Genomic DNA, 23,010 nt, shown 5'->3' on the forward strand with positions numbered 1-23,010 from the left:
GGGTCACGTCAGAATGACCTTTCATCCAACCAATCAGAGTGTCGCTTACCAGATCATGAAAGTGACAGTCGGAATGTGTTTTCTAATCATGAAATCTCAAAATATTTAACAGAGGGTATTCCGAACAACAGTTACGGGTTGGTTGATTATATCCATACAATCTAGGCCATCTATAAGCCATTCCACAATGTTCTTTTTATCAGTTTTATCATTTTTAATCGAGAATATGTCAAAATATGTTTCGAAGCGTGGTCGCCAGTTTGAAACTAGTGTCATAATGTCTTCTGATTACCTTGTGTCGATTTTTTTGTCAATCATTACAATGGTCTGTCAAAGTTCACGAACGGTCGTTCTGATGTGACCCGTAATGGGATGTCCTCAGATCTTTGTTTAGCGGTAACGAAAACTAAGATCTGATTTTAATGAGATTGTTCAGCTTGTGCACTTATTTTTTTACACCATGTGACATAAAAAAACAAACTCTGGAGTTAAAAGTAGTTGCCCATATAGGACTGTCCAACGTTAAAGTAGATCAAAATATATTCGCTGAAGCTTGTCATGGGATGCGATTGATTAACCCGAAAAAATGAAGAGGTAGTTGAAATATAATCTGTAAGTAGAAAGTAGAATCTACCATTTCTCTATTGAGTATTTCCTGTAACACTAGATAATCCGGAGTCAGAATGTTTTCAAGTTTACTTAAACCTTTGACTGACAAATTTCAAAATATGAACACACAATGCCTAAAAAGTACGAGAATCTGCACTTTACACAGAAAGTGCTATCCCAAATATAACATTTGTGACATGTTAAATTTCAGAATAGTATACTCGCCCGGCCAGTGTGTTAAGGACGAACCTAGCCAACCAAATATTAAGAATACATTTTACTAGACACCTTCTGACAGTTCGGTAAATGATGTGCACGAGATCCTTCCTGAGTGTAAATTTTTAAGTTCTTCAGACACCATTTTTTGCAGGGGGAATGGGGGCATTGCCCACAACACAACAACTTGAAATAACCACTTTTGTCAGTATATGTAATAGTTTGTTGAAATGGATGTCACTGATGAGGTTGCCATTATGGAACTTCTGTTTTGAGGCATTTTGTTTATGAAATGCTTTGATTTTCAGAGTTGAGGTTTAATCACCTTAAATCATTTAAATGCAAGTGAAGTCATACTTCATTCTTATTTTGAGCTTTATTGCCCAATTTTTAAAACAGTACCGCTGTCATGTGCAGTTATATTTTAGAATCAACAAAGATGGCAGATAGGTGTCTGGTAAAATGCATGTGTAACATTAAATGTTGGATTTGACTGATAGAAAACGCTTCTCAAACATTTTGTATGTATTCTATTATGCCTCCATCTTATTGGCATATCGACCAAGAAAATCGTCAGAAGATAAAGAATTTGGTCTGGTATAAAATATTTTTGATAAAGCCCCAGTTACATTGGTGTAAATATCTAACCCCATTTGATCTTGTTCTGATGTGTCATCTCGGTGCTGATAATGGAATGGGTGGATGCCGAAGGGGAGCGTATGTTACATCAAAGTTCATCATGTGGCGTGGTGTTCTGACCTCCAGCATGGATGGCGCCTGTTCCCAGGAGATACGTGCATACAGCATAGAAATGGAACAGTGCCCCAACAAACACGAAACAGTGCCAGATGGCATGGGCGAAAGGAATAACGCCGTCACTTTTAAAGAATACGACTCCACATACGTACATACTCCCGCCGATGAGCAGCTCGTAGATGCCGGAGCACTCTTCCTGTTGAGAGATCAGAAAATACAGTGCAGACATTGGTCCAGAGGCAGGTGTAGGGATGCTCATCAGATTTTAGGCTATCCGAGGCAACCCAGCTTTGTTTATTAGTCGTTTAACAACACACTCAGCAATATTCCAGTTATGTGATAGCGGTCTGTAAATAATCATGTCTGGACCAGACATTCCCGTGGTTGACATTGAGAGCATCGATCCACGCAATTGGGATATGGTGACATGCATCAACCATGTCAGCGAGTCTGACCAGCCGACCCCGTTAGTCGCCTCTTATTATGATTATTACAAGCATGGATTACAAAAGATCTTTTCCAACCTGGATCTTAACGGGGGATCTGCAATATATATAATTAAAGTCAGATCTTTTACTCGGATATGAAAACCTTTTGTGTGAAGATCTCAGAACACCTCCATAGGACGTTACATCAGTTCTAATCATCCAATCAGAGCTGAGGTTTCTAAATTCTTGTTACAAGAGAGCCAATAAGTGAGACAAGCATATGTGAATTCTGTTTTTTCATGCTACTTTCTGTTTCCTTTGCAGAATACATTTATAGACATCCAGTGCAATTGTTATTATTTCAAAAAGTTAAGCAAGGAAAAAGAAGTTTTTGATGATTCACAAAACGTGTGTCCTGATGTATAAGAGGAAATGTTTCTGTGTAGCGTTTTCAACTGAACCAAGGGAGATAATTATTCACTTCAAGTCAACAAGACTTTTGGTTACAGAACTCTGGTCTGCATAAGACACTTGATGGATAAAATTCTTTTTCAAACATTCTAATTTGGTAAGCAAAATCTAAAGATGTTCTTTATTGTACAAATACTGAGACATTTCGGTATGGTTAGCTAAGTGTTGGACTTTGGTAACAGCATTTCTCAACAAAATAAACTATTTTTATCAAATTATGTTCAATAGAGTGAGTGAGTGAGTGAGTGAGTGAGTGAGTGAGTGAGTGTGTTCAGTGTGCTGACTTACCATGAGAAATACTGCTGAAGCTGGAAGGATCCCGATACCCATGTAGAACACAATCTCCAGCCATTTGTACCTGCAGCAGAGAACACAGTCACACAGATGTCCAGCATATCACTCACACAACACTGACACAGTCTCTTCACACACAACACTGACACAGTCTCTTCACACACAACACTGACACAGTCTCTTCACACACAACACTGACAGTCTCTTCACACACAACACTGACACAGTCTCTTCACACACACAACACTGACACAGTCTCTTCACACACAACACTGACACGGTCTCTCCACACACACAACACTGACACAGTCTCTCCACACACACAACACTGACACGGTCTCTCCACACACACAACACTGACACAGTCTCTTCACACACAACACTGACACAGTCTCTTCACACACAACACTGACACAGTCTCTTCACACACACAACACTGACACAGTCTCTTCACACACAACACTGACACAGTCTCTTCACACACAACACTGACACAGTCTCTTCACACACAACACTGACAGTCTCTTCACACACAACACTGACACAGTCTCTTCACACACACAACACTGACAGTCTCTTCACACACAACACTGACACGGTCTCTCCACAAACACAACTCTGACACAGTCTCTTCACTCACACAACACTGACACAGTCTCTTCACACATAACACTGACACAGTCTCTTCACACACACAACACTGACACAGTCTCTTCACACACAACACTGACACAGTCTCTTCACACACAACACTGACACAGTCTCTTCACACATAACACTGACACTGTCTCTTCACAGGGGCGTCCACAAAGCAGCCTGCTTCAGAGACCACACAAACAAAACTGTTCATGTCACTACTCACTGTTCATGGCACTACTCACTGTTCATGGCACTACTCACTGTTCATGGCACTACTCACTGTTCATGTCACTCCTCACTGTTCATGTCACTACTCACTGTTCATGGCACTACTCACTGTTCATGTCACTACTCACTGTTCATGTCACTACTCACTGTTCATGGCACTACTCACTGTTCATGTCACTACTCACTGTTCATGTCACTACTCACTGTTCATGGCACTACTCACTGTTCATGTCACTACTCACTGTTCATGGCACTACTCACTGTTCATGTCACTACTCACTGTTCATGTCACTACTCACTGTTCATGTCACTACTCACTGTTCATGGCACTACTCACTGTTCATGGCACTACTCACTGTTCATGGCACTACTCACTGTTCATGGCACTACTCACTGTTCATGTCACTCCTCACTGTTCATGACACTACTCACTGTTCATGTCACTACTGACTGTTCATGGCACTACTCACTGTTCATGGCACTACTCACTGTTCATGTCACTACTCACTGTTCATGTCACTACTCAGTGTTCATGGGACTACTCACTGTTCATGGCACTACTCACTGTTCATGTCACTACTCACTGTTCATGTCACTACTCACTGTTCATGTCACTACTCAGTGTTCATGTCACTACTCAGTGTTCATGGCACTACTCACTGTTCATGGGACTACTCACTGTTCATGTCACTACTCAGTGTTCATGTCACTACTCAGTGTTCATGGCACTACTCACTGTTCATGTCACTACTCAGTGTTCATGTCACTACTCACTGTTCATGGCACTACTCACTGTTCATGGCACTACTCAGTGTTCATGGCACTACTCACTGTTCATGTCACTACTCACTGTTCATGGCACTACTCACTGTTCATGTCACTACTCACTGTTCATGGCACTACTCACTGTTCATGTCACTACTCACTGTTCATGGCACTACTCACTGTTCATGTCACTACTCACTGTTCATGTCACTACTCACTGTTCATGTCACTACTCACTGATGTCACTACTCACTGTTCATGTCACTACTCAGTGTTCATGGCACTACTCATTGTTCATGGCACTACTCAGTGTTCATGGCACTACTCACTGTTCATGGCACTACTCAGTGTTCATGGCACTATGCACTGTTCATGTCACTACTCACTGTTCATGGCACTACTCACTGTTCATGTCACTACTCACTGTTCATGGCACTACTCACTGTTCATGGCACTACTCACTGTTCATGGCACTACTCAGTGTTCATGGCACTACTCACTGTTCATGTCACTACTCACTGTTCATGGTACAGACACACTACTCACTGTTCATGTCACTACTCACTGTTCATGTCACTACTCACTGTTCATGTCACTACTCACTGTTCATGGTACAGACACACTACTCACTGTTCATGGCACTACTCACTGTTCATGGCACTACTCACTGTTCATGGCACTACTCAGTGTTCACGGCACTACTCACTGTTCACGGCACTACTCACTGTTCATGGCACTACTCACTGTTCATGTCACTACTGACTGTGCATGGCACTACTGACTGTTCATGGCACTACTCACTGTTCATGGCACTACTCACTGTTCATGTCACTACTCAGTGTTCATGTCACTACTCAGTGTTCATGGCACTACTCACTGTTCATGGCACTACTCACTGTTCATGGCACTACTCACTGTTCATGTCTCTACTCAGTGTTCATGGCACTACTCAGTGTTCATGGCACTACTCACTGTTCATGGTAGATGTACTGGTAGGTGATGCCGAAGGCTGCCAGTGACCAGATGAGCAGGATGAGATGATGGCCCCACCAGCCCAGGTCCTTCAGGGCCAACCTACACACAGGGCACACGGCGGTCAGTGTGGAACAGACAATCAGTGGCTGACAGGGGTCAAGGTTAGTCTTGGTAACATCCCTCTTTCTGCGTACAGCTAGAAGCCATTGTGATCAGCCAGTCCCCATTTAAATGTATCTTACAAGCTAATAGGCCAATGGTAAAGCCATATTTATCAAACTACCATTTAAACCATGGCTCCTTTGTTTTTGACCACACATTTACTACCAGTAACTGAATTGTCAGTTAAACACCACTTGGCAATGACGGAACTTCATTTTTTCCCCTATCAATTACCTTGATGAAAGAACAATTTCATGAAAATGTGTCGTCAGTGGGATTCAATCCCGCAAAGTCCGCACCGAAGGCTAACGAATGTAGTCTTCTGCCACGGTGACATGGAAGAAATTGTAGTTAAGTTAAGAACTAAAGGTTTACTTTCATCAGGACTAATTATTATCCGTTTATTAACTGCAAAATATGTGTTTTGATATATATTTAACTCTATACATTGTATGTACGTGTGATTTGGTGGCTTTTTATTCAACTAAACGAATAGATAGAAAAGAATTTACTATTATCTCATCTTTCCGATGAAAGGGTGTTAACTGACTATGTAAGTCCAGTTTCAGCCCTAGCTGAAGAACTGTTTTATAAAAGGAGGGACAGAGAAGGGACATAACTTGTAATAGCCACTGGTAGCACTACGATTGAGCCTGGAAATTCCAGCCTAGATCGGCAAGGGTGGAAACTGGACTTTTACTTTACTTTTTACTCTTCATTTAACCCCCTGGATGCAAGATCCTCATACATTTTAGAATCAAATGACAAATGGACGAAATCAAGCGAAATAAATTAAGTATGAAAACAAATGCTGTGCTCGGAAAACAGCACTTGTTTGAAATATAAACAAAGCAAAATTCAGATTTTACACTGTGTAGCACTCGCTCCTATTTTGAGCGATCCATTCTTCTATTTCCATTGCATACATTGGCTCAACATACATTGGAAGAGAATCATGGCAAGGTATTATGGAATTAAAATTAAAAACATTGCAATGATTTGGTAAATTCAACAGAAATTGTCAAAGTTCCCGTCCTGCTTGATGCCATGACTGACGCCAAATCATGCAACGACAACAGTATTTATCAGAATTCCTGACTATTTCTCTTGGTTACATTGAAAAACATAAAAACAAATAACAGAATGTATCTGATTACTAGCATAACATTTATGTAGATACGATCCCTAAATCAACCAAAAATCCTGCATTCTGATGTCAGTGAAAACGCCATTTTGTAAAAGTAAAAGCCAGTCACTGGTAGTGGTCTCATAAGTCAACATTGTTGAACATATTTGGTATTTCTTTGAGGTGAAGGTAGGTGAATGAAAGTTCACATGATCATTGCATCCTGCTGTTTACACTTTCAATTATGAAGTTTAATTGATTTCACTGTGGATATTTCTCAATGGTCAATATGATCTCACGTAGATATAGACCACAAAATGTATGAACCTCATCTTCCTGAGGGAAGTTAATTGACTGTAAAAGTCCAGTTTCCACCCATGCCCACCAAGACTGGAATTTCTTGGCTCGATCATAGCTCCACCAGTGGCTATTACGAGTTATGTCCCTTCCATGTCCCTACTATTGACCAATCAGATTCCACCTCTCATGACACTTGCAAACAAAATGGCGGTGCCAACAAGATGATCTGATCGATAATCAAAATCTATATTTTGATGAAACAAGTTTTACTTAGCAAAGTGCATCAAATCAAGTGAGCACCTTGATATAAAGAAATAACAGACATGTCCATATCAAAAGTTGAGAGGTGTATTTCAAACATGTGCTTAAAAGTCTTACTTAATCAAAGCCCTGCCATATCTTGAAAATCAGAGTGAGTGAGTTGGGTTTAACTCCCCCTTTTTTAAGTTGAACAAGACACAATTGTGCCTCTACAGAGAAGAGCTGCAAAACCCTTGGTGCATGTGTAGAATCAAACCAACTAACCCATCCCACCTAGACCACAGAGGCAGAACTCACCATGGGGTGTAGGAAGCAGCGATGAAGACATAGATGACTGCACGATCACCAATATGGAAGAAGTTCTTGATTGAGCTGAAAGGGAAGTAGATCGAGATGTGTTTCTGAAGAAGATAAGCAATACATGAATTCAGACTTGTGGTGGTTATATTTAAGAATTCAGAATCAGGTAATCTCATCTTGAACCAACAGCAGAAGACAGATGTTCAATTGTTGAAATTTCAGAGCAACCGAGCACTACGACTGTCGTAAGTCATGGTTGACGTATGGGAGTTACGATCATCTTAGCGCAAAGATCACTTTGTACAGTGCTACCCTGGTAAACAGAATGCAAAGAAGAAAAAACAAGGTTGCTAGGAATATTACAAATATACTCAGTATATCAGGATTACTATGCTCGTTTCAAATGACACTTGTCAAGGAAAATATTCAAAGTCCTGAAGATGTCCGGGCGTCAACATTTTCAACCAGTTAGAAATGGCACATGGTACCGTTTATCTAAAATTGAAATTGAAGTTGCAATTTGGAAGTTCGTCTAACAATATGTTTTTTGTTTTTATAATCACTTGGTTTTCAGATATTTATTCCCAAACAGTAAGGTTGGTTGTCTAAATAACAATAACATTTAAAAAAATGTTCCCTTAAGTGATCTAATGAAAAAGGGCCAAAGGTCATTTTTACATCATTGTCATTACTGAAATACATAAACATGATTGCCAGAAAGAAAAACAGAACTTTTTCAGTCAGAGTGGGGTGAAATGTGGTTTCAAACGTTCAAGATTACATTGAAATAGTGACGTGTGTGTGTGTGTGGCTGCAAGATAAGTCCAAACCAATGCCAGTTTAATAGCGCTTCCCACTGTGATACCATGCCGCAGTTTTAACATGGAAACTCCACTCAGACACAGTATACTGACTCCGAGCAGACCAGTCCTTGTTTTACCCCCTAAATGCCGAGCACAGGGAAGGTAACAACAAGTACCATCTTTTAATGTCTTTATGATGCAGCCAGGGAGTGAACCATCGACATTCCACTCTAAGCTGGGAAGATGCTCTAGCAACTAGACCACAGAGGCTTCTGTCACAGCATCCAGTCACACCCATATGCAGTGATGCCAACCCTAACTGAAGCTTTGGAGTAATCAGTGGAGTAAAACAGCATAATTTCATGAGAACAGTTAGGGTGGCCTCTTGCCTCTTGCCCACGCGGCAATTCAATTCCCATAACTCTGTGTAGAAATTCAGTTTGGCCTGTTTTTACATTTTTTCCCCTTTTTGTTATCAAAAAAGTATTAACTTTCATGAAGAAAGACACAAATAGTAGCATACATTTATTATGTTTGTATTAATGTACTTTTGAAAAAAAAATTAACAGTAATCTTGACTTAGAAAGGGAAAATGTTAAACAAAATTATGCAAAACAGTAGGGTAATTTCAATTGGTAACTGCAAACTTCATGTGATGAATTTTGTAATAAAACTTATATCATTAGAATCGCAAATGCTTGAGGAACACTATAACGTGATTTTTTTAGATTATTTTCGCCAACTTCCATGCGTAACACTATGGAAAAATTAGATAATTATGTGTAAAAATATCAAAAGCAGGAGAAATGTGTTGGAATTGGAGGGCAAGCTGTTAGCTTGCGTTCAAGGGAGATAACCGAGTGCGGCTTATTTACCATCAACTGCCAAGAAGAAGAAGTGGCAATAAAATATACACCTGTAAGTACATCGTCATTATTTAGCGTAATAAAATGTTTTCTTCAACCAAAAAGACATTGGAGAGAGAATGAGGAAATTCTCAAAAGCTTTGACTGTCTCAGGTACCCAAGAAATGACATTTCATCACATTTTGAGAGCTCCTTGACAGGATGAGCAGACCATGAAGAAAAACAGTAATGTTAGGAGTACCATGCCATGTTGGTGGTTTTCACTTGGACATTTTCATCAGGCTGATACGTATGTGATGCATGGGTACACATGCATTGACGCTAATAATTATACCTGCACACACACGCCTTACCATTTAAAAAGGGGCAACAAAGCTCAAAATAAGCAGAAAGAGTGAGTGAGTGAGTTGGGTTTAACGCTGCTTTTAATATTATTCCAGTTATATCATGGCCTGTCAGTTTAATGTGGGAGGAAAGCCCGAAGTGATGCAGGTTTCAGACGTTTACCACTTCGGTGAAACCCACGAGCACGGATATGGTGCTGACAAACCTAGAAACATAATCGGGGCGAACTGGGAATCGAACCCACAATCATAGGTTTCTGGTGCGCCCAAGGGACGCCACTCTGCACAGCGAATCGCTGCACCTTAGACGACTGGGCCACCCATTCCCACTAAGCAGAAAGAATACTCCTCTTGTGGCTGTATGGTAAAGTATGGCAAAACCTAGAAATTAAATATCAATCCAAACATTGAAAAAAATGAAGATCAACATCGAAAATGTTTTCGAAAATAGAAGGTCCATAACAGCATGCGAATACCTCATAAGTGACATACATCTGGGCCACATTTTAAACAAACATGTATTTTGAATAACTTTCGTAATTTTATGTTATAAATCATGTACGAAAGCATTTGATTCAAGCTAAAAATGGCCTTTGAGACACTGCAGTCATGGCGAAACACGTGATCAAAGCTCCACACATTCATACAATTGATCATGTGACAATATTAACTGTTTTGCTTGAAGACAATGTGGTGTTTCAAGTTCCTTAGAAATATCGGTGCACATGCAATTAGTTCCTGTAGAATGCTTCACATGATCGGTGTATTAACAATTTGCTCTCTGTGATATTTTATACATGTAAATAATTAGTGAAAAAATGTCAAAAATTGTAATTGGGGAGGATAAGCAGAATAGCATATTTTTGGCTCAAAAGCGTAATGGTTGGCATCTCATCTCATTAAAATCAGATCTTAGTTCTCCCTGCCGCTAAACAAAGATCTGAGGACATCCCATTACGGGTCATGTCAGACCAACCTTTCGGAAACTCTGACCGACCATTGGAATTACTGACAAGAAGTCAACATTAGCCAGTCAGAAGGCAGCTTTCTCGTGCTTTACGGCACCAATTTCAAATTGAGACTACACTTCGAAACATATTTTGACAAATTCTCGCTTAAAAATTTGAAACCTGAACAAAAGAAACTTCTGGAATGGCTAATATATGGTCTAGATTGTATAGATTCAGTCGTTAAGCCCGTAACTATTGTTCAGAATACCCCGTTTTGACGTTTTCGAGGCTGCACGATTAGAAATCACATTCCGACTGTCACTTTCATGATCTTGTAAGCGACGCTCTGATTGGTTCGATGAAAGGTCATTCTGACGTGACCCCTAATATGATGTCCTCAGATCTTTGTTTAGCGGTAGCGAGAACTAAAATCTGATTTTAATGAGACTGGTTGGCATCTCTGCATATGTTGAACAGGCCTGTCTCTGGGTGAATCACTGGAGACTCCCCTCAAGGCCTCCTTACCTGTTGAACTTGGTGGCACAGAAGGAGACAGTGTGGAAGGTGGTGGACACACTGAACAGGATGGCCAGGGCACTGCCGTACACCACTGCGATGATCAACTGCACCTGCGTTGTGGACAGGTACACCATCCACAGGAGCCCCAGCAGGCTCGGCAGGATGCCCAACTGCAGCAAGCAAAGCTCAGTAAAACAAGGAATGAGGGCACTCTTACAGTCAGAGAGAAAATACAATTGGTTGGTTGGTTTGTTGTTTGATGCGGTCTGTAAATAATCGAGTCTGAACCAGATATCCAGTGATCGATATCATGAGCATCGATCCACGCAATTGGGATCGATGATATGCTCCAACCAAGTCAGCGAGTCTGACCACCCGATCCTGTTAGTCGCCTCTTTTGACAACCATTGTCTCCTTTTACGGCAAGCATGGGTTGCTGAAGACCTATTCTACCCTTGGGAGAAAAATATCCTGGCAGTATTCACATAGCAGATCTACTAACTTTTATTTGTTTGTTGTTTGACGCCACACTCAGCAATATTCCAGCTATATGATGGCGGTCTGTAAATAATCGAGTCTGAACCACACAATCCAGTGATTGATATCATGAGCATCGATCCCCGCTATTGGGATACGATGACATGCATCAACCAAGTCAGCAAGTCTGACCACCCGATCCCTATAGTTGCCTCTTACAACAAGCATAGTTGCCTTTTATGGCAAGCGTGGATTGCTGAAAACCTATTCTACCTCGGATCTTCACAGATAGATCTACTAAGTTTTATCATCAATTTCTTGATATGTGACCATGAGATAAGAGACCTTCTGGACAAGAAAATCACATTTTGATTTCTCATTATATTCTAAAACTACAGTATCTTAGGAACACAAAAATACAATTCACACGCTTCAATTCATAATTAAGACGGAGATACCTGGCATCAAACATTTAGACTAATTATCTGCGAAGTCACATTTTCAGACTTATTAACTGTTTATGTAATGATTGAAGCTTTTATATATAATGTCATATTAATTGAAAGTGTGTTTATTAGTTTGCTTGTTTGTTTGTTGTTTGACACTGCACTCAGTCTGGACTATCGGCATCAGTCTGGACTATGTCCGGACTACAAGCAGGCAGACAGACAGACAGACAGACAGACAGACACGTGCCTGCACGTCGCTATATAAGTGCAATAATCTTGGACGCGACGTTAAACCCCATTTCAACTCACCTAACCTCTGACGGAAACATTTTTGAAAATAAAAAAAACACTAAAATCTTGGCAGTGCAACCATTTAATACCTCTGGACAAGCACCACTTACCCCGTGAGATATAACATTGGCGATGTGTTCTACATCTGTGGGAATGTAGGCCTGGCCCGGCTTGGCTCGATTGTTCATCAACCTGCAACCAAATCACCAACATCACTGGACATTCTAAACATTCCAGCAGTCATCTGAGGAGCTGGTCCATAAATACAGGGAGAGTTGACAGTAGATTCTGATCTCTGAGGTACAGAAAATGAAGTCTGTAAAAGTATGTATTAATTTTCATAACTCTCCAAAACGGCTATCAGTAGTCTTCAATCCCTTCCAAACACTGTCAAATTGTATCATATTATTATCTAGGTGTATCAGCTTAGTCAATCAAAATATGATGAACTAGATTTTGAAATTGGTCTGAACATCAGCATTGATCATGTGTTCTCATCAGTATATTTTTGGGCTGGGCCGGGTAACTCGGAGTACTCGGGTCAGGTGGGTACTGAGTGGCACTCGGGTACCCACAGGACTACCCGGACCCGTGGTTAGTCATGTGATAGATTGTTTAATGACAAAAAGTATCTAAAACTCTATGTTTAAACTATAAGTCACTAATGTTCGCACTACTACACCCATTCCTTCTGACTTTTACATGTTTGAATAAAAATAAAACTACAGTCAACTTCAGTGTATTCACCAGATCGTTTCATACATGTATCTAAACACATTTTACCAGAGCTACTGTCATACTTTACTCAATCGGACATTTTGTACCTATCTCTTGAGACCTACAGCGGGTACCCGGGTAGGGTCAGGTAATAGGAGGCTGGGTACCCTGGTAGTAAATTTGGACTCGTCCCAGCCCTAGTATGTTTCAATCATTCATTAATTTACTGGAATTTATTTACTGTATTTACTGGAATTGACATACCAAATACCTGCTATTATCATAATTTGAAATGTTTATAATCCTATTCCTTAACAATGGCAAAAAATGTTTTCTATCAGAATGATTGTTTGTTTGTTGTTTAACGCCGCACTCAGAAATATACCAGCTATATGGTGCCGGTGTGTAAATAATCGAGTCTAGACCAGACAATCCAGTGACTGATATCATAAGCATCGATCCACACAATTGGGATACGATGACATGCATCAACAAAGTCAACAAGCTCGACCACCTGATGTCTTACGACAAGCATAGTCGCCTTTTATGGCAAGCATGGGTTGCTGAAGACCTATTCTGCCCCGGATGTATCAGAATGAAGAGTCCCAAATGTGGATCCTTCACCAAGAAATAATATTTCGCAAACAAATCAAGAACCAAATTACCTCTTATAGTCAGTATGTGAGGAGATTTGTCGCAGTAGGTGTGGCATCTTGCTGAAGTTGATGTCACAGCCGCTGCTGCTGCTGCACCTCATCTCTCCTGCAGCTGTCACATGTTCACACTCTGAAAGAGAAGAGAGTGAGTGAGTGATTTGTGTTTAAAGCCACTTGAAATAGCATTACAGTTATATCTCGTTGTGTCAGCTTAATGTGGGAGGAAAGCCCGAAGTGATGCAGGTCTCAGACGTTTACCACTTTGGTGAAAACCACGAGGACGGGTATGGTGCTGACAAACCCAGAAACATAACCTGGATTGCCCAAGGGACGCAACTCTGCACAGCAGGCTGCAACACCCTAGACAACTGGGCCACCCGTGCCCCTGAAAGAGAAGAGAAACTAACCTGCATAAACAACAACACATGATCATTTCATCTGAAAAGTTTTGCCTTGGAAAAAAAAGCATGCTTCAGTTCATTCTTTTTAATTAAAGCTTTCAAATTGTAGACATAGATAAAAGATTAATGTAAAACATTTTAATTAACAAACCTTTCATTTCTCATTTGAACAACAAACCTAACAACTGAACCCTTTGGCCACATCTCATCATTGACATGACTCAGTATTTCTTTCAGTGGTTATCAAAAACATAATTCACAAAGGCTTCCTTCTAACAACGTCCTCATTTTCTGACAATGATGCTGGTTTTTATGTTTTTGAAATGACCTCAAGAAATAAGTGCTACAAATTGTTTGTAGCTATATTCACCAAACAAGATCAACATTAACAGCAGAGCTCCAGATAAGCTGCGTATCTGTGTAAAATACGCATCAGAAATGCAGAAATATGCAGTAAAATATAATCCAAGCATATCATATAATCCGATACGCTACAAAAATAAAACTTATGCGTATCATCAAAATATTGTGAAGTAACCCTGCCTATTCGATTAGCAAATCAGCAACTTATTTTGAAATTATAAACGGGCATTCCGTCAACCTTGCCAAACTCCACGATGACAGTTACATCATGTACATCATGATCATTGGCCATCACACTTTCTTGTGGAAGTATTGTGGTATGTTTGAGTCCTATAAAGCTCTCAAACCCACACGACACCAGTTTGCAGGGACTGGATGAATAGTGTTTTTAAATATTTAACTTAAATACCCACATGTGTAAAAACTAGTGGGTAACAGAAATTTGAATACCCAGATAGAATTACTGATACCCAATGATTTTAAAATGCATGGGTAAAATACCCACAACACCAAAAGCTTATCTAGAGCTCTGTTAACTGCATACATTTAGTACGAACTCACACTTTTTGAACATGTGTCGATGTAACCATGGTAACATCTGAAAGGGTAACATGAATCACGCTTGTGGTTATCTTGTCCAAACAAAGCAGAAACTGAAACTATCCCAACACAACATTCAAATTTATAATCACCAACCACACTAGAATGCGGTCTATGTTTTAAAGTTTCAGTTAAACAAAGAAACTGGTAAAAATGGAACCTCAGGTATATATCTCAGTCGGCTGTATATTCAATGTATTGTCACTGCCTTGTGGCCAGTCTAAAGGGTATTTTTACACCAGAGTAGACTTTTCTTTTATAAAATAATTCTGCTTAGAATGCTATTTCAGTTGAAATGTAATTTGTATTTGTTTATGACATCATAGATGTAATGTGCGTCTCACCAACCCTGGACCCATGTTGTTAAAAGACACAACTTCGTACAACTACATGTATATGGGTCATTCTCAAAAAATGTCAGAATTTCAACTAAGCAAAAACATCAAAATTGTCTTTTGTAAAATTCCATTTTTATTGACTCAGTACACAAAGTAACTTCTGAATAATAATGTTAAGCAAAATGACACCTTAATAATCAATGATGTCCTAATTATGATAATTAATTAACACTGAATAGGAAAAATATGTCTGTCCTGTTACCATTTTAACAATTATATTTTCTGTAACAATATTTTTCAAAGTTCAACACAAATCATGGCAGTTCTTGTTTTTAAATGTATTGTTTAATATTTCAGTGAGTACAATTAAAAAGAGATTGGATACATTATTTTATGGACAGATTTGTCCAGCATTTGAGTCAAATGAAAACATTTGAATTCATTCAAATCCAATATGACAAACATACCCTGATTATTGCATCTTATATTTGACACATATACTTCATTAGATGATATATGTTTGAATTCAAATATGTTCTTCTGAAAAATAAAAATAATTAATCAGTATATTTCTATTTTAAGTGCTGGTAACAGGACAGACAACGTAGTAACAGGACGGACAATTGAAAGTAACAGGACGGACAATCGGCTTTGATTGCAGATAACTATAATGTTCAGGAGTTTCAAGATTTTGAAATATCTGACAAATACGAAAAAAGTATGTGCAATTGATTACACCTGAACATATAAGGTGTAATTAACTGAATATTCTTGTATGTAATCTGAACTATAGAAACCGGTCGGTAACAGGACGGACAATTGAAAGTAACAGGACGGACAAACTTATGTTTGCAGTCAACTATCCTGTTCAGAAGTTCAAAGTTTTGAACTCTGACAAATAAGAAAATGTTTTGCTTAATTAACAGTATCTGATCATATGGATGTTATTAACTGAATGTTATTTTATGTAATCTGAATGTAGGATACTGGTAGGTAACAGCACAGACGGAAGTAACGCCAAAGACAATAACTTTTGCATTTTGGGTTAATCCCTAGAATTACAAAGAATTTAAATTGATTTAAACTTACACTAAATAGTCATGTGACAGTTTTTGTCATGAAGCAACAACACAATAACCAACTTTATCCATGTCAAACATCAACATAATCTGGAGAAAAAAAACTTGTCAGAAGATTTCCTGTTGAAGCTGTATTCTTTTGCAATTGTATTCGCAAATACTCAAATAAACGGTCTGAAAAGGTGAATTATAGTTTCCTTAAAAGTACAATTCACTTGTATCTATGATTATTTGATTAGTGCCAGAATTAAATGGTGCCTTTCATTCACCCAGAAACCACAGGTTGTTTATTGTTTCTGTTTTATCATATCTGTAATAGCTTCCCAGTAAATGTTTTCAACACTGAAGTGGGAAGCAGTGCCTTCAATCTTCTTTCGTTCAGGCATGATGGTAATTATGTCCTCGTGCTTGTACCAGCATTTGTCCAGCAGGAGTCTTGGCCAAAAGAATCATTTTTGATCCCATTTTTTTGCCAGGCTTGTGCATGCATTCCACATATATATCATAGGTAGAAACATCTATGTATCCTGGATATGGAAAACCATCATATAACACAACAACACATTTTACAAGACACTCTTCTGTATCATCTGGAGCGGATAGTAAAATGTCACTCTCACTTTTCTCAACCTCACCCTTCTCCACCACACCACCTGTCCTCTCCACACTTTTCTCAACCTCACCCTTCTCCACCACACCACCTGTCCTCTCCACACTTTTCACAACCTCACCCTTCTCCACCACACCACTTGTCCTCTCCACACTTTTCACAACCTCACCCTTTTCCACCACACCACCTGTCCTCTCCACACTTTTCTCAACCTCACCCTCCTCCACCACACCATCTGTCCTCTCCACACTTTTCACAACCTCACCCTTTTCCACCACACCACCTGTCCTCTCCACACTTTTCACAACCTCACCCTTTTCCACCACACCACCTGTCCTCTCCACCTTTTTCTCAACCTCACCCTCCTCCACCACACCATCTGTCCTCTCCACACTTTTCACAACCTCACCCTTTTCCACCACACCATCTGTCCTCTCCACCTTTTTCTCAACCTCACCATCCTCCACCACACCATCTGTCCTCTCCACACTTTTCACAACCTCACCCTTTTCCACCACACCACCTGTCCTCTCCACCTTTTTCTCAACCTCACCCTCCTCCACCACACCATCTGTCCTCTCCACACTTTTCACAACCTCACCCTCCTCCACCACACCACTTGTCCTCTCCACCTTTTTCTCAACCTCACCCTCCTCCACCACACCATCTGTCCTCTCCACACTTTTCTCAACCTCACCCTCCTCCACCACACCATCTGTCCTCTCCACCCTTCTGTTGTTTTTTCATCAGATAACTATCTTCAACAAAGTAGTCTATTTTTTTATGTATATATGTTTTCTTCTAAACTGTGATAAATTTGAAAACATATCTCTTAATGTTTCATAAAATTAGAATATTTAGTGATTGGATAAGAAACTTTAGATAAAGATGACCAAATGTCTGTGCTGTTACTTTTAAGTCTTAACCAATTGTTTTTATTTAGCTTGGAAGATTTGTTCAGCCATAGCCTCTTGAATGCCTGTGTTATTTGAAAAGAATTATTTGTGTTAATATGGTAATTATATTATTGATTGGTTATACTAGGAAAGACAGTTTAAGGTGATGATAAGTCTGTGCTGTTACCACGGAATGTCTGTGCTGTTACTTTTTCATCAGATAACTATCTTCAACAAAGTAGTCTATTTTTTATGTATATGTTTTCTTCTAAACTGTGATAAATTTGAAAACATATGTCTTAATGTTTCATAAAATTTGAATATTGAGTGATTGGACAAGAATAGTTAGATAAAGCTGACCAAATGTCTGTGCTGTTACCAATATTTGTCTCTGCTGTTACTTTTAAGTCTTGAACAACTTGTTTTTATTCAGCTTGGAAAATTTGTACAACTATAGCCTTTTGAATGTCTGTGTTATTTCAAAAGGAATTATTTGAGTTATTATGGTAATTATATTATTGATTGGTTAAACAAGGAAAGACAGTTTAAGATGATGATAAGTCTGTGCTGTTACCACGGAATGTCTGTCCTGTTACAGGTTTGAAGGTAACAGCACAGACAGTAACAGCATAGACAAATTGACATTAATTACAGGTTTTTTTAATGAGACCTCCCTTGAAATGTTGAGACCACATGGCATTGTGAACAGTTCATATTTTATAATATTCTGAACAAATGGTTTTAGAAAAAAATATTTGTTTTGGCAAAAATGAGCAGTAACAGCACAGACATAAGAAAAGAGTATTCATGATAGGAATAAACTTCCCTGTCAAGCAGAATTATCCAAGGTCTTCTCTCACTTGAAGGACACTGCTGCCATGATAGTACAGGAAGTAAGCTGTATTTCTGTTATTTTGAATCATGGGAATCTTGAAGGATTATTTATTTTTCAGTTTTGATCCATCCTGGTAACAGGACAGACACTTTTTTATGTACAAGTGTTTCTTACCAAAAACCAATATAAATAAAAGAGTGTATCTTCAAAAGATAATTTTATATCATGAGTTAGAAAGGTAATGTACAATATATAAACATTATTTACATAATATTTTTTATTTTTAGCAACATTAAACAATGTTGATGTGCAAACATAGGGTTACGGACACACCCTTCAGCTCAATTTAACTGCAATTAAGCAGTTTTAATTAAAATAAAATACCTAATAAGAAATACTGAAACTTAACTTTCAGACACCATGGTATGTTCTATGAAAAACACTTGTGTTTAAACATATCTAAAATAAATATTTTACTTGTTATTCAACTCGGACTAAAAAACTCACTTTTTTTGAGAATGACCCATATAATAAATATAATTTGCTAGATGACAATATTTTGCAATGAAATCACCCAATATATCGAGCATAAAAAGTGATACTGTGATACATATCGTGGACATGGTGGAAAGAATGAACCTCAGTTCACAGGAACTCGTTATTGGTCTCTACTCACATATAGGGGGTATATATTTTGATTAACTGACCAATAACGAGGTTCCTGTGCCTCAATTTACCGATTTACCAATATACTGATAATACCTCACATCCTTAGTAACAACAGAGGCTTGTTATTCTGTAACAAGAGTAGATCATATTCTAACAGTCTTTGATAGTATTTTAGAAGTTGGAAGAGTGAGTGAGTGGGTTTGGTTTTACGCCGCTTTTAGCAATATTCCAGCAATATCACGGCGGGAGACACCTGTAAATGGGCTTCCATATTGTACATGTTGTACCCATGTGGGGAATCGAACCCTGGCATTCATGATGATGAGCCAATGTTTTAAGCCCTAGGCTATCCCATCTCCCTAGAAGTTGGAAGAACATGAATACATGGCATTCTTTTATGGATAACAACTTCTTTTATTCTTGAGTAAAGATATTTCAGAGCTTCTTCTTGGCCCTTCATCAGGTGGATACTGAGAAAGCGTATAGTGCAGGCAGACAGACAGACCGACAAACAGGATATGTTTACACAAGGTATAGTTAATGTACAGAGATAACACTATAACGATGAAGCCAATGAGACTAACAGGACAGCAGCCAATACAATGGAGGTGTAGTGATTGGGCTGGGTGTGATATAGAGCTGACTACGGTCAACGAACAATGAGGCAATCAGTATGTCTATTTGTGGCTGATGATATGATTAAAGCACAGTGGAGTCCAAATATTTCAGAGCCTGATTCAAAGCTAGCTGTATACACATGTTTGAAATGGCTATTTTTAGTAGTGAACTTGAAACGCTAATTACAACTCATTTTCCTATATCTGAACGATAAAAATGCCAGGGGTCATTAAATGAGAGGTAAGTAATATATTTCAGCAAGTGTATCGTCTTGTATCAATACATAGAAATACCGTATTCGACATAATAAACGTCCAGGGCGCTCTCAAACTTAGAAATAGGTGGTTCTTATTAGAATATTATTTTGGTGAAAAACAACAGAGTTGAAAGATCGTAAATTTTGTGGTTTATGCCGACATCCTGAAATGTTCAAATACGACAGATATATTTTTTCCAGAATTTAATTTCCCATAATTAAGAATGCATATAACATACGTATTAAACACGAATAAATAAGTCCTGTGTACATTGATCAATCAGAAGGGGTGCTAATTGGGATTGTTCACTAGCCAATATATCTTATTATTACGTCGAATACGGTATGTATCGTGTATCTTATCGTCACATGAAAAATCATGATGCACCGATGTATCGTTTCACCCCTATTTGTTTTATATGCATGTTTTTCATAACAGTATCTGTGTTTGAACAGCAGACAAGCCTGAAAGATCAACTAATTGAATGGTCGTTTTGTTTAATGAGCCGCTTTACAATGCATCTAATGAGCAGAGGGGGAAATCCAACAGAACAACACAACCTGACTGAGGACAATTATGTCTTGTAACAAGAGGGGGTAGCGAGACAGGGTATACAGAGGTGGAGTTCAATACATGTCTTATCAACAATAAGCGAATAACGTCTTTGAGAGGCATTTAGAAGTTGGAGTACTAAGTACTAAGGATAAGATATATGGATGAACAACTTCCTTATTACCATGATTACAATTAGGAGCGACATGTCGGTGTAGGTTCTAACACCGTTATCAAGAAAAATAGTGTGGTTGACAAGCATAAATACAGGTATGGGGCAATGTCTATACAGTTGTGTAGATTAGTGTTACTACATCCTCATAGTTTCACAAAACTCAAAGTTATTGGCACAGACAACTTTGAAAACAGAATATTTCAGAAATAAGACACAAAAAATGGCTGGTCAGTGACTAGTAGAAATAATACAAATGAATAAACTTTTGCTGATAATGTCAAAGTCATCCATTTCCAGCCCTGTCGCTAACAAACTAAAGGGAAGTAACGTCAAGTGAAGTTGTCGTAATCAACACACGAATTGCTTAAAGAGTTTTCTGATGCATAATGTATGTTCTATCATTAATTAACTATGAATGTTGAAACTATCGAAAGTTTTGTTTCAAAGGCATCACTTAGAAGTTGACGGATGACAAAGTACACACAATTGTTACACTCATCACGCTCCTGTAAATCCATGCATTTCTGACATAAACCATACAAATGCTGTGGCAGTCAGACCCTTCTGAATGTACATAATGGAGCACACTATTCATCGATCATGAAAACATTCACAATGGCGATAATATTGGAAGTGGGAACGAATAAGAAACATGCCTCTTGATATCCTTGTCAATCTATACCTTTTACGATAAGCCAACAAACATATAATTGTTATCTCCGAAATTAGAAACATATCTTCCAATGTTATTCAAAAATTTAGGCATTACAGTGTTACATTTAGTTTATAGTCATAAAACCCATAAACAGTAGACAATATTACAGCTAGAACCTTGAATATTTTAGCTCTTGGAAGTGAAATCGTCAGGTTTTCATTAATGTGTAATTAATAATTTTACCTAACTCAACAGAGCCTTGACTCTACAATTAATAAATAACATTGATAAAAAAAACCTGCTTAAATCAATAAAAGCTTCTCTAATGCCATGAATGTAGCCTTATGTGACGTCTTACTCTCTGTAGAAATTAGACAACATTGAAGACCGCAAAATGACACGTCACTTAAGTTTAAGATGAAGAAGTTACCATAAACATCATTTTGTGTTGAACTCCCCTCCCTTGCTGTATCAGGCAGCAACGACCCGCCCTCTGATCATTATCAGCGCTAAATGTCACTGAACTCTTGTCAGCTGAAGTTTGGATCCAGCAAGGTATCACTTCCGGGTTTGGGTCTAAGGGAGGTTACTCCCTTTCCGGTAAGCAGTTGCGTGAACTGGTTCTACTGTTGATACGCGCCGCAAGCGCAGCGCCAGTACTAGTTTACGTAGTCAGAAGCCTCGTCAAACAGAAGAGACAGGCAAGCTCGGGCGCAGTGATTATTTAAATAAATGGTTTTGCATACATTAGCACTGCTGCATGTAGAACACGCACGTAAACGCATGATTACGCACGTGCTTCGCATTGATTTAAATAATAATATGGCAAGTCGTTTTTATACTAAATAGGTATTTGCAGATATCTCAAATTATTTGGAGAATACAATTTCATACACGCACACACACACGCACGCAGGCACACACACACGCACGCACACGCACACACACACACGCACACATTAGAATTACAATGTACTCCTTAGTGCTCGGGGATATTCCGGGAGGAGGCATTACTCGAGCTGTTGAACTTGACTCTGTGTCAAGGATCGTACAACAAAATGTATGGTTCAAAATGAGCGGTTATTTGTACAAAATATGTAAACCGACACCTTGCTCAGAGCCCCAGATAGCTTTTTAAACAATTGAGTTTTTATTCCAGGGTTTCAAATTTAATTGGGTTATTACATTTGTCATTGGGTAACTAATATTTCTTCACTAATCTATTCACCACTCTATTGGGGTTTTCCAAAAATTAGTGAACATTTTAAGATTTAAAAAAAATCAAATAATGTTTTAGATGTATATAATTGTTCTAAATATATTGGCTTAACTCGGAAAGTAAAAATAGCTCACAATTGTG

At 38.7% G+C, this 23,010-nt stretch overlaps 2 protein-coding genes across 2 annotated transcripts; both read right to left on the minus strand.

The window, feature by feature from the left end:
- Positions 1-31: 31 nt before the first annotated feature.
- LOC139469363 (monocyte to macrophage differentiation factor 2-like) lies at positions 32-22,208 on the minus strand. The gene is made up of 8 exons (XM_071251515.1): positions 22,081-22,208; positions 13,612-13,732; positions 12,340-12,421; positions 11,019-11,182; positions 7,528-7,602; positions 5,379-5,480; positions 2,769-2,838; positions 32-1,777 (listed from the first exon to the last, which is right to left on the minus strand). The coding sequence occupies exons 2-8, from the start codon at positions 13,701-13,703 to the stop codon at positions 1,553-1,555; spliced, it is 810 nt and encodes a 269-aa protein (XP_071107616.1). The 5' UTR covers positions 13,704-13,732; positions 22,081-22,208; the 3' UTR covers positions 32-1,552.
- LOC139467714 (neurofilament medium polypeptide-like) lies at positions 16,173-18,769 on the minus strand. Its single transcript, XM_071249225.1, has 3 exons — positions 18,750-18,769; positions 17,004-17,725; positions 16,173-16,195 (listed from the first exon to the last, which is right to left on the minus strand). Exons 1-3 carry the CDS (start codon positions 18,767-18,769, stop codon positions 16,173-16,175), a joined length of 765 nt encoding a protein of 254 aa, XP_071105326.1.
- Positions 22,209-23,010: the final 802 nt, after the last annotated feature.

The sequence above is a fragment of the Haliotis cracherodii genome, unplaced genomic scaffold (assembly GCF_022045235.1).
Source record: "Haliotis cracherodii isolate W230 unplaced genomic scaffold, xgHalCrac1.p SCAF_2, whole genome shotgun sequence".
Lineage (NCBI taxonomy): Eukaryota > Metazoa > Mollusca > Gastropoda > Lepetellida > Haliotidae > Haliotis > Haliotis cracherodii.

Bases quoted from the DNA above. Each gene is read 5' to 3' on its own strand.
- LOC139469363 (XM_071251515.1), bottom strand. From the start codon at position 13,703: ATGAGGTGCAGCAGCAGCAGCGGCTGTGACATCAACTTCAGCAAGATG. The intron at 7,603-11,018 runs GTAAGGAGGCCT...CTTCCCTTTCAG, and splicing joins TGTGCCACCAAGTTCAACAG to CTCAATCAAGAACTTCTTCC. The intron at 5,481-7,527 runs GTGAGTTCTGCC...CCCTGTGTGTAG, and splicing joins GCTGCTTCCTACACCCCATG to GTTGGCCCTGAAGGACCTGG.
- LOC139467714 (XM_071249225.1), bottom strand. From the start codon at position 18,769: ATGGCAGCAGTGTCCTTCAA. The intron at 17,726-18,749 runs GTGAGAGAAGAC...AAAAAACAACAG, and splicing joins ATGGCAGCAGTGTCCTTCAA to AAGGGTGGAGAGGACAGATG. The intron at 16,196-17,003 runs GTGAGAGTGACA...CTTATTTGTCAG, and splicing joins GAAGGGTGAGGTTGAGAAAA to AGTTCAAAACTTTGAACTTC.